At 36.7% G+C, this 12,479-nt stretch overlaps 1 protein-coding gene across 7 annotated transcripts in view; it reads left to right on the forward strand.

Moving 5' to 3' along the window:
* XPOT (exportin for tRNA) overlaps window positions 1-12,479 on the forward strand; it is a 163,577-nt gene that overhangs the window by 140,081 nt on the left and 11,017 nt on the right. For all 7 annotated transcript variants that reach the window (XM_039234300.1, XM_039234301.1, XM_039234303.1 and 4 more), the window contains 11 exons: window positions 713-897; window positions 998-1,166; window positions 3,419-3,655; window positions 5,685-5,723; window positions 5,857-5,919; window positions 6,886-7,010; window positions 7,688-7,832; window positions 7,983-8,102; window positions 8,445-8,539; window positions 9,555-9,624; window positions 11,700-11,938. In XM_039234300.1, coding sequence (XP_039090231.1) covers window positions 713-897; window positions 998-1,166; window positions 3,419-3,655; window positions 5,685-5,723; window positions 5,857-5,919; window positions 6,886-7,010; window positions 7,688-7,832; window positions 7,983-8,102; window positions 8,445-8,539; window positions 9,555-9,624; window positions 11,700-11,938 — 1,487 coding nt within the window. The remainder of the gene's footprint in view (window positions 1-712; window positions 898-997; window positions 1,167-3,418; window positions 3,656-5,684; window positions 5,724-5,856; window positions 5,920-6,885; window positions 7,011-7,687; window positions 7,833-7,982; window positions 8,103-8,444; window positions 8,540-9,554; window positions 9,625-11,699; window positions 11,939-12,479) is intronic.

A 12,479-nucleotide genomic window follows, 5' to 3' on the forward strand; every position in this document is an offset into this window, starting at 1 on the left:
TACTTAAAACTAAAGGTTATTATGCATTTTAAATTACTACCATTCTTGCAGAATGTATAAAGATGTTGGTTCTCACTATGTTGTATACCTGAAACTAATGTAACATAAGTCAACTGTACTCAAATAAAAAGATTTTTCTTTTAATTAAAACAAATTTCCACTCTCTTAAGTAGGTTAAATAATCATGTTTGTATATTAAGAAGTACCCTTTAGCACATGCTTTGGTTTTCTAAGTAATGTTTATTTATAGTTTGTGGGGGGTTTTATTTAAAAAAATTTTTAACGTTTGTTTTTGAGAGAGAGAGAGAGAGAGACAGCATGAGCAGGGAGGGGCAGAGAGGGAGTCACAGAATCTGAAGCAGGCTCCAGGCTCTGAGCTATCCACACAGAGCCCAGTGCAGGGCTTGAACTCACAAACCGTGAGATTATGACCTGAGCCAAAGTAGACAACTGACTGAGCTACCCTGGCACTCCTATAGTTTGTGTTTAATAAGAAATCTGGTACTGTGGACTGCAACAGAAAAAGGAAATTAAAAGAATCACAGGATATGATTTTAGAGTTGAGAAATAGGAAACAGTGTCAGGGAATGTGTTAACAAGTCTGGAAGTTTGGTAATTAGGAAATTAGTGTGTTTATTCAAATGTCAAAAATTATTTTGTGCAGTAATTTACTCTGTGCATAAGATGTTTTGTTTTGTTTTGTTTTGTTTAGGAGGCTCGTAGGAATACTCTGATAAAAGATACCATGAGGGAGCAGTGCATTCCAAACTTAGTGGAATCATGGTACCAAATCTTACAAAATTATCAGTATACTAATTCAGAAGTGACATGTCAGTGCCTTGAAGTAGTTGGGGCTTATGTCTCTTGGATAGACTTATCCCTTATAGCCAATGATAGGTAAGTATACCTATATTATCAAGATTTAAACCTACGAAATACAGTATGTAAAACTCATGAGTTTGGAAATGTTGTAACAATGTTATTCTCCTGTTGCCAGGTTTATAAATATGCTGCTAGGTCATATGTCAATAGAAGTTCTACGGGAAGAAGCATGTGACTGTTTATTTGAAATTGTAAATAAAGGAATGGATCCTGTTGATAAAATGAAACTAGTAGAATCTTTGTGTCAAGTATTACAGTCTGCTGGGTTTTTCAGCATTGACCAGGTCAGTAAATTTATGTATTAAGCTTTGCAAATTGTTGGGAGGGAGGGGAAAGGGCAAATAAAGCAATTGGAAAGGAAAAAAAAATTTGCAAATTGTTAGAACAAAGTAGGACAGGAACTAATTTAATTATTTCTGAGAGAGAGAGTGTGTGTGAGCAGAGGAGGGTCAGAGAGAGAGGGAGATACAGAATCTGAAGCAGGCCCCAGGCTCCGAGCTGGCTGGGACAGGAATTAATTTAAATATGCTTTCTTTTTTCCTTTTTTTTCCTCCAATGTTGTAAACATTCCCTGAGATTATAAATAAGGAAACACTGTATCCAGAAAACCATGTTAGCTGTAGCATTTGCCTTGGACAGTAGATTATACCAGTTCTTAAAGTCGAAGATCTGGGGTGGTACCTGCAGTTGTGCAGTTTTAACAAACTTCCAGTTGATTCTGATACCATTGGTCTGTCCTTTAAATAGCAAGGAATTTTACTATATACATGGCAGTGGGCTTTGACCAAAACTATACCGGGTTGTCACATGTTACATTGTTGCCATACTTTTAAATTGTTTCATTTGAGCTATGTTGGAGCCCCAACAGATTGAGGGCTCTGAGTGTGGCAAGTAAGTAATTTAGGAACAGTATATGGATGGGTTTTGTTAGTTTGGTTTTTCTAAGATTAAAAAAAATTTTTTTTTAATGTTTGTTTATTTTTGAGAGAGACATAGCATGAATAGGGGAGGGTAAGAGCAAGGAGACACAGAATCTGAAGCAGGCTTCAGGCTCTGAGCTGTCACCACGCCCAACGTGGGGCTCAAACTGGGGCTCAAACTCACAAACTGCAAGAACTGCGAGTTCATGACCTGAGCTGAAGTCAGATGCTTAAGCGACTGAGCCACCCAGGCGCTCCTAAGAATTTTTTATGTTTTATTTTTATTTTTGAGAGATTGCCAGTCGGGGAGGGGCAGAGAGAGGGAAACAGAGGATACAAAGCAGGCTCTGTGCTGACAGCAGAGAGCCCAGTGTGGGGCTCAAACTCACAAACTGCGAGATCATGACCTGAGCCAAAACTGGACTGACTCAACTGAGAGATCAACTGACTAAGCCACCCAGGCGCCCTATGAAGTTTTCTATTTTGCTTGTGGCAGTATAAAAAATTACTAAGAAATCTTTGAATTGCTGATATGTTAGTAGTACAGTTCTAGTGTCATCCTTGCTGACAGAAGAATAGTAGTGTTTTCTTACATTGCTAATAAATGTGTTATTTAGTCTGTGGTAAAAGACCTAAAATGATGAAGGTATAAAATCTCTATAGGTGAACATCATCAGGATAATTACTGAAAGTAATCTGAAGTTTAAGTTCTGACTCTAACACTGGTATGACGTTCGGCAGGTGGTTGTAATGGCAGTTCTATCTCTTTGCAGCATAGTTAAGGCTCAAATTAAATGGTTTGAGAAAGGACTGTTATAAATTGTTATACTGTAGTATGACATTGACTATTACAGCATATTTACTAAAGCAGTTTAGATAGAAGAAGGTTTTGAAACCACAGATCTCTTTTTTTAAGCTTTTATAAAGTTGTCAATATCTATAGGCATATAACCATTAAAGAGAATTGCTTGAAAGAGTACAAGTAGATAAGAGTAGAAGAATTCAAATTCTAATGATTTTTCCAGTCAAGGTAGTAGAACAGTTAAATTTCTGTTAGTTTAAAATAGAGTTGTAGTGGAAAGAGCCTAAGTGTCCATCAACGGACGAATAGATCAAGAAGATGTGGTTTATCTATACCATGGAATGCTACTGGCAATGAGAAACAATGAAATCTGGCCATGTGTAGCAACGTGGATGGACCTTGAGGGTGTTATGCTGAGCAAAATAAGTCAGGCAGAGAAGGACAAATATCATATGTTTGCACATATAGGTGGATTAGGAGGAACTTAACGGAGGACCATGGGGGAGAAGAAGGGGAAAAATAGTCGGGGAGAAGGAGGGAGACAAACCATGAGAGACTGAATGCTGAGAACAAACTGAGGTCTGATGGGGGTTGGAGAGCGGGGAAGGGGGGTGATGGGCACAGAGGAATGCATTTGTTAGGATGAGCACTGGGTGTTATATGGAAACCAACTTGACAATAAACTATTTAAAAAAGTAAAAATAAAAAAATAAAATTGAATAGTTGGGCACTTGATTCATGCTAAAGTTTAGAGTTTTTCTTCTTACTCTTAGGTGGGGAGTTTTAAGTTGAGGTCTCCTTTTATTGTTTGTAGGAAGAAGATGTTGACTTCCTGGCCAGATTTTCTAAACTGGTAAATGGAATGGGACAGTCCTTGATAGTTAGTTGGACCAAATTAATTAAGAATGGGGATATCAAGAATGCTCAGGAGGCACTACAAGCTATTGAAACAAAAGTGGCGCTGATGCTGCAGCTACTAATTCATGAGGATGATGACATCTCTTCTAACATTATTGGATTTTGTTATGATTACCTTCATATTTTGAAACAGGTAAGTCCTTGTTTTAATCTTTTTGTCCAGTAGATAATATAGAAGAGTCACAGAGAATGGGAAAATACAGGAAAAATGAAAAGAAGAAAATACCCGTAATTCTACTAGCTAGCTACATTTACTGTTAGTATTTCCATCTTTTTTTCCCCCAACTATTTAGCCGGAAAATGAGAATGGCTGGAATCTAAGATTCGCTAGACTTTAACAAGCTCCCAAGTTAGCTGTAGGTTTACGTTGTTTTTTCATTTTTGAATCTGTGTGTGTTTGTTTTTAAGTAGGCTCCATGCTAAGCATGGAGCCCAACTCGGGGCTTGAACTCATGAACCTGAGATCAAGACCTGAGCTGAGCAACGAGTTGGACACTTAACCTGACTGAGCCACCCAGGTGCCCCTGTGTTTGGTTTTAAACGTAGTAGAAATTTTGTTAAACATCATTCATTAATTTAACTACATATACATTATTTCTTATAAATAATTTTTTACAATTAAAAATTTCTCCTTACAGAGTTGTTTCCATAAGGACTTAAAATGTAGATAGTTAATAGTCTCCATATTAAGGGTCGTAGCCATTTATTTATTTTTGTTTGTTTCTTTTAATGTTTATTTTTGAGAGAGAGTGAGTGCACAGGTGCAACAAGGGGCAGAGAGAGAGGAGGAGACACAGAATCTGAAGCAGGCTCCAGACTCTGAGCTGTCAGCACAGGGCCCGATGCAGGACTCAAACTCACAAACCGTGAAATCATGACCAGAGTGGAAGTTGGACGCTTAACTGACAGCCACTCAGGCGCCCCTATTTGTTTTTGATAGAAAGTAAGAGAGGGTAGAGAGAGGGAGAGAATCCTAAGCAGGCTCCATGCTGTCAGCGCAGAGCCCAAGACATGGGGCTCGATCCCACAAATGAGATTATGACCTGAGCTGAAATCAAGAGTCCAGACACCCAATCTGCTGAGCCACCCAGGTGCTCCAAAGTTACTGATTTTATGTTTTGAAGATTTTTTTAATTTGTTTATTTTGAGAGAGCATGAGCAGGGCAGGGGTAGAAACAGAGGGAGAGAGAGAGAATCCCAAGCAGTCTCCACACTGTCAAGGGGCTAGAACTCACAAACCGAACCATGAGATCATGACCTGAGCTGAAATCAAGAGTCAAACGCTTAACCAGCTGAGCCACCCAGGCTTCCCAAGAAGTTAATAATTTTTAAAAGCCTATATGCCCTGGGGTGTGTAGTGGGTCAGTGATTAAGCATACAACTCTTTATATCAGTTGGACATGATTTCACGGTTCCTGAGATCAAACCGCACATCTCTGCTCTAACAATGCAGAACCTGCTTGGTATTCTTTCTCTGCCTCTCTTTTTCTCTCTATCACTCAAAATAAATAAAATAAATATTTTTTAAAATCACACAGCAGGGTAGATTTATTAAGAACAAATTAATGACTTCTCATTTTGTCATTAGATAGGAAAAACATTGCTATTTTATTTACATTTGATTAGTTGAAAATCCATTTAAGTCCAGCTTAAAATGATTTTTTTCCAAACTGAGTTTAGCTTCTGCATTGTTAGAAATGTAATATGTCTGAAACTAATTTGACAATAAACTCTTTGTAAAAAAAAAAAAAAAGAAAAAGAATTGTAACATGTCTGCATACATACCGTAAGATCATTTAGGTAACGGAAAGGAAGTGAAGAAAGTTAAAATGACTACTGATAATTCCACAGTGTGTCTCTTAATGGGTTTCTAGCATTTTTTTTTCCCTTGTTTCACAGCATGTAAAGACCATACTTTTCTATCCTATAAACTTCTTTGCTGAATACATTATAAATATCCTTAAAGTTGAAATTCATCTGCATTTCAAGTTATTTACTAGAAATGGAATTGCTAGATCTTATGTACATTTTTAGAAAGATACTACCAAACTGCCTTCCACAGAAGTTGTGTGCATGTTTTAAAAGGTCTTAATTGATGAGAAAAATATTTTGATAAGTACAACTTTAGGAAACTTAATGAATTATTGCTTCCTTTTTAACAGCTTACAGTGCTTTCGGAGCAGCAAAAAGCTAATGTAGAGGTAATTGACTTATTTTTGCTTCTTATAAACTGATACCAGAATTTGTGACTGCAGTTGTCTTGAAATACAGTTTAACTTGAAAGTATATCAAATTAAAAGAAACTGACAAATGATATTTTGTTCTTAATTTTAGGCAATCATGTTGGCCGTTATGAAAAAACTGACTTACGATGAAGAATATAACTTTGAAAATGAGGTAAGAATTTTGCATTGGGAAAAAATCAGTTTTAATTTATTATTTACTTACCTCAAATTAACATTTTCAGTTTTGCTTATTTCAGAGTTCTTTAAATAAAAGAAGTATTTTAACAGTCTTGTTTATATTGACCTCAACCTTAGGTGAAATTAATAGAAGCCTCATAATCCTTCATAATACCTTCAACAAATGCCTTTTTGGTATTTTGTCCCTTTTTAAAACACTTTGTAGCAATGAACTTTATAAAATATTGACAGTATCATTGGTGATCATATCTCACTTTGCATTTAATAGAAGTGATGAGTTGAGGCCTTGTCAGTGGACCTCAGATCATAAGTGTAGGCAAGTGGGAAAGAGGCACTTAACTCTCTAGACTTATCCTAGCTACAGGTCTTGTCCAGGCTTGCCAGTGAGTCATTTTACACACAAGGGTCGTCAGGTGCTTTCTATCAACTCAAGCATGGTTTATGCTAGTTTGCAGTGTGCTAAGTGTTCAATTCCCCACCTGAGACATTCAAATACTTTGGACTATAAAAAGGTTATGGTGATGATAACCTACAAATTGCGGACTTAAGAACTACAAAGCCTGTTACATACAATATCTTTATTTATAGAATATTACAAGATACAAGGAGTATGAATAAGGTGGTGAAGCTCTCATGAAGCCCAATGTGACCCCATTCTGTCTCTAGGTTCTTGTCCTTAACCTCCTCCATATACTGTTTATATATTCAGACTCTAGGCTTTTGAGGGCTAGGGCTGTGTTCAGAAATACTTGTAAGCAGGGGAGGAAAGGCTACTTGTTGTGAGCAGGGGAGGATAATAATGTTTCCTATATAAATAAATGTTAAAAAATAAAAGTACATATTAAATTTACAAATGCAGAAAACTATATGAGCAGGAACCATTTCCATGAATTTTAAGGTCTTTTAAGTTTTAAAATGAGAATTTAAAAATCTGTCTTAGGGTGAAGATGAAGCCATGTTTGTAGAATACAGAAAACAACTGAAGTTGTTGTTGGACAGGCTTGCTCAAGTTTCACCAGAGCTCCTGCTAGCTTCTGTTCGCAGAGTTTTTAGTTCTACACTGCAGTAAGTGTATGACTGTTTTTGTTAGTAGTCTACCTCTTTCCTTATCTCTGTGATAATGGTGTACAATGCATGAGTCACGTAATCTATCAATCTTTGCTATTTATCAAGATCTTATGTGTATATCTGAAGCAATGCATTTCTCTCCAGTTATATTTTTTTAATCCCACCATAGATGACCTACAGCGTTATATTTGTTTCAGGTGTACGTTATAGTGATTCAGTTCTACACATTACTTGTTGCTCATCACCATAAGTGTACTCTTAATCCCCTTCACCTATTTCACCCATCCTCCCTGCCCCTGTAACCATCAGTTACTCTGTAGTTCTCTTTTGTGTTTTTGCTTTGTCTTTCTTTTTCCACTGTCTGTTTTGTTTCTTAAATTTGAAATATGAGTGAAATCATAGGGCTTTCTCTGACCGGCTTATTTCACTTAGCATTATACTCTCCAGCTTCGTCCATGTTGTTGTCCTCTCCATTTCTGATGATTCTAGTGGGGAAGCACTGCTTTTGGAACGTAAACTATGAAATGTATCATATCAGTCATTTCTAGTTCTGTGATGTAAATTTTGTTGACTGCTAAAATTAGCCATTGCTTGAGTTCTTAATAATTAAAGAGGCTTTGTTGGTGTATAGCATGTTCATGTGCAGATGTCATGTGCATATTTTCTCATGGTAGGAACTGGCAGACTACACGTTTTATGGAAGTTGAAGTAGCAATAAGACTGCTGTATATGTTGGCAGAAGCTCTTCCAGTATCTCATGGTGCTCACTTCTCAGGTGATGTTTCAAAAGCTAGTGCTTTGCAGGATATGATGCGAACTGTAAGTATACTACAGATCATTTATTTTCAACATAATTTTCTGTTTTCACTGTAAGCTAATGGGAGTTCATTAAATTAGCATCTGTTAATAGTGGGGCATTTTGATGTTACAATGAATAAGGACAGATGTCTTAACTTTTTTCTGCTCCAGTTGGTAACATCAGGAGTTAGTTCCTATCAGCACACATCTGTGACATTGGAGTTCTTCGAAACTGTTGTTAGATATGAAAAGTTTTTCACAGTTGAACCTCAACACATTCCATGTGTCCTAGTAAGTATATATCTTGGGGAGGGGGGGTTCCATGTATTTCAGCTAATAATCAGTATTTTATTTTTATAACTTTCCTAGAGCCAAAAGTTCTCAGAAACGCTTGAATACACTAAAACCAACCCTTCCTCTATTTCTTTAGAATGGACAGTTTCTGGCTTAATCAGTCATCTAAAGTCCGCCAGGGCCTATTGCTGTCCTCAAGGATTATTTGTTAAATATACCGGGTTCCTGCCTTCCGGGAGCTAAGAAATAAAATTTGATGGGAACAAACCTGTATTGTGACAATAACAATAAAAGCCATAAGTAAGTGCAGAAATAGTAAAAGTGTCTCTGTTTCCCTAGATGGCCTTCTTAGACCATAGGGGTCTGCGGCATTCTAGTGCCAAAGTGCGGAGCAGAGCTGCATACCTGTTTTCCAGATTTGTCAAGTCTCTAAAGTAAGTACGAAATATATGCTGTTGTGTGTCCTTCTTGTTTTTAAGATTATTAAATAAGACCTATAAATTATTTTCTAAAAACCTATGGTAGATTTGGTTCTTTTTGTTCTAAGGCTTTTTTTTCTTTAATGTTCATTTTGGCGGGGGGGTGGGGGCAGAGAGACAGGGAGACACAGAATCCAAAATAGGCTCCAGGCTCCGAGCTGTCAACACAGATCCCAGCACAGGGCTTGAATGCACAAACCATGAGATCATGACATGAGCTGAAGTGGGTGGGATGCTCAACCGACTAAGCCACCCAGATGCCCCGGCTTTTTTTTTTTTTTTTTTTTAATCAGATATTCTTTTTTGGTATCATTAATATTATGACTTCACTTACTATTCATTAGCCCCAGGTACTTTGCAAACAAAGCATACTCTTACATAGGGCAGCTGTCATCACTAATGACCTTAGTTATTTAAGTTTTTCACTTTTGAGAGAGAGAGAGAGAGAGAGAGACAGAGCATGAGCAAGGGAGGGGGATTGAGAAAGAGAGAGAGGGAGACAGAATTCCAAAGCAGGCTCCAGGTTCTGAGTTGTCAGTACAGAGCCCAACATGGGGCTCAAACCTGCAGACTGAGATCATGACCTGAGCCAAAGTCGATAGCTTAACCAACTGAGCCACCCAGGCATCCCAGTAACGGCATCAGTTATTTATTTAACCAACAATTTTATTGTTGTTATAACTGTATGGCTTCTTTGAAATTCTAAAGAATATATTTCTTCTTCTTAAAAATAAATTTTCTAACCTAGTCTGTTTTGTATTGGTTTTTTTTTTTTTGGTATGAAAACTACTCATGCTTAGGCTTGCAAGGTTGTAATTTTTAAAAAATCATAGCTAGTCTTAATGATTACATCTGACTAGCTTAGAACTGAACTTTTTTTTTTTTTAGTTCTGCCCTTTATTAAGGGGGATTTGGTATTTTGAGCACTATTGTTTACATAATTGTGACCCTTTTTTTGGCCTTCTTTCAGTAAACAAATGAATCCTTTCATTGAGGATATTCTGAATAGGATACAAGATTTATTAGAGCTTTCTCCACCTGTAAGTATCTATGTTTCCAAATTACAGATTCTCTCCAAATACTGAAGCCACACATGCCTTTAGCCTTTAATGTAGGCAGTTTTCTTAATGGAGGATCAGGGCAGCCCAGATGAGGAGGGTGTGTGCAAGGGTTAGTTAATTCTGTTTACCAAAATTCTGTTGGGGATAGTAAACAAAACATAGTACTAGAATTAATAAAATAGTGATAGAAAGAATCAGGAGTTGATTGATAAATTTGGCAGAATGAGATATGGTCTGTTCTCCTAAATGGAAGTATTTTATGGAAAAGGAAAAATTTAATTTCTAAATTATTTCCTACTTAGTACATGATCATATTAGCCATTTTAAGTGACTGCTGCCAGTAGATTGACTTTTTTTGGGGGATGATTTAAGGCTTTGACTAAGAATGTCTAAATGCTGGTTGATATTTTGGTGTTCATTTCACGAGAAAGATTTAAATTGAAATACTTTGTAAGTATATTTTGACCTCTAAATGTTTTTGTATACTGACATTGACTGATTTTTTTTCGTTTTGATAAAAGTTCCTACTAAAATGTCCACTTGAGAAGTGTTAAACATAAAATAGTAACTTTTGTGCTTTTAATTGAATATCAGAATTTAGAGTTCAGTGATTACATAATTTCACTGAATGAAAGATTGCTAGTGAATTATATGGTTAAATTATTTTGACATGTTACAAAAACCTATAAGTGAAAGTTCCTCACCTAATTTTTTTAATTTTTTAAATTTATTTTTGAGAGTCAGAGAGAGACAGCACGAACAGGGGAGGGTCAGAGAGAGAGAGAGGAAAACACAGAATCCACAACAGGCTCCAAGCTCTGAGCTCACTGTCAGCACAGAGCCCAGTGTGAGGCTCGAACCCATGAACCATGAGATCATGACTTGAGCCAAAGTCGGATGCCCAACCAACTGAGGCACTCAGGCTCCCCAGTACTTCACCTAATTAATGCCAGTTTTCCTTGACAGCTCACAGTGACCTTTTAGACTTAGGCATTCAGCAAGTCCAATATTCACCAATATTATCTTGTACATACTAGAAATCTTTCATGTTTTTTATGCTGTTCATATAAACGACTTAAATTATACCCATAATCCCTTTTTAGTATATAAAAAGTCTTCGTTCAGATTCAGTATAAAAATCAACAGATTTTACTGACTGTTGCTTGCTTAGTAGGGTCGTGAGTACCCATTTTTAAGTACCTTTAACTAATTATTTTAAGTATTTATTTCTGAGAGAGAGAGCATGAAGGGAGGAAGATTAGGTAACGGGGACAGAAGATCCAAAGCGAGCTCTGCACTAACAGCAGTGAGCGTGATGCAGGGCTCAGACTCGTAAACTGTGAGGTCGCAATCTGAGTCAAAGTTGGATGCTCAACCAACTGAGCTACCCAGGTGCTCCATGTAATTTTTAACGGGGAGCTTTAGTGTTGGATCTAGAAGGCACTCTGATATTTTCACCCTCCTTTTGGTCTTTCTCCATGCATAAATGTAAAAAATAATAAAAGTCATTAATAAGAATTGACCAGTGTATGGGATATATACTTGTGCTTGAAGGGGAGCTACTTCTTTTATATGCAGTCTTATTTTCATACATTCTAAAGTAACAACTGGTGTGTTTGTGTGTGTGTGTGTGTGTTTATTGTGTGTTTTTATTGTTACTCAATTCTTAAATACCCTTCAAAATATTTACCTGTGTGACCTTTGTACTAACATTCAGAACACCATTGTACATCTCAATTTTAGCCTCATAACAGTTTTACAAATAAGACTGTTCTCAAAAGAGAACAAGTTAGAAGGCTCACTAATAATTAACCTATATGACAATTTACTGTTTTATCAAGGATAGAATTAGACCCATGACCTTTTGGCCTCAAATTCCATTCTCTTTCCATTATGTGGTACTGGGAGAAATTTGTATTTTATAAGAACTTGATCTACTTTTTAGTAATGAGTTGATGTGACAGATGATATCTTCTGGCCCTATCACACTAATTCTACTTAAATGAGAGGGACTGAACAATGATGATCACCAATAGGATTAAATTTCTTTCTAGGAGAATGGTTACCAGTCTTTGTTGAGCAGCGATGATCAACTCTTTATTTATGAGACAGCTGGAGTGCTGATTGTTAATAGTGAATATCCTGCTGAACGGAAACAAGCATTAATGAGAAATTTGTTGACCCCATTAATGGAGAAGTTTAAAATTCTGTTAGAAAAATTGATGCTGGCACAAGATGAAGAAAGGCAGGCATCACTAGCAGACTGTCTCAACCATGCTGTTGGATTTGCCAGGTGAGTGTGATTGCAATTAAAATTGTAAAGTGAGTGTGAACACACAGAACATACATGAAGACCCATTTACTTGGATCTTTTAGCATTGGGTGCATACGCACACATACAAAATAATTGGGCACACATACCCATGTTTTGAAAACTGGATTGTCCAGAAAATTATCTGAACTTTTCTTCTCTATATCCAGTAAGTTAGAAGGTTTAGCTAAAGAAGGGAATAGGTCACATGACAGTCTGTATTTTTAGTTTGATAACTATCTAGATCTTTATCTTGTCTGACTTCTTTGGTATAAATTGATTGTGTATTTAGGGGGATTAACTGAAGAGTTTATATGATTGTGTATTTAGGGGTTTAACTGAAGAGTTTATATACCAATGACATATCGAGATGGTTCAGATCATTCTAGGTACTTAAACCAAATTGAGCCACTCAGGCACCCCTGGGATCAGTCTTGGTACTTAACGATGAAGCCTTGAGGCTTCTGTTAAGCTCTTGCATTGTGTCCTGAAGACCAATGCTGCCTTTTTTTTCCCCTCTCTG

Source organism: Hyaena hyaena, unplaced genomic scaffold, assembly GCF_003009895.1.
Source record: "Hyaena hyaena isolate Hyena2069 unplaced genomic scaffold, ASM300989v1 scaffold_87, whole genome shotgun sequence".
Classification (NCBI taxonomy): domain Eukaryota; kingdom Metazoa; phylum Chordata; class Mammalia; order Carnivora; family Hyaenidae; genus Hyaena; species Hyaena hyaena.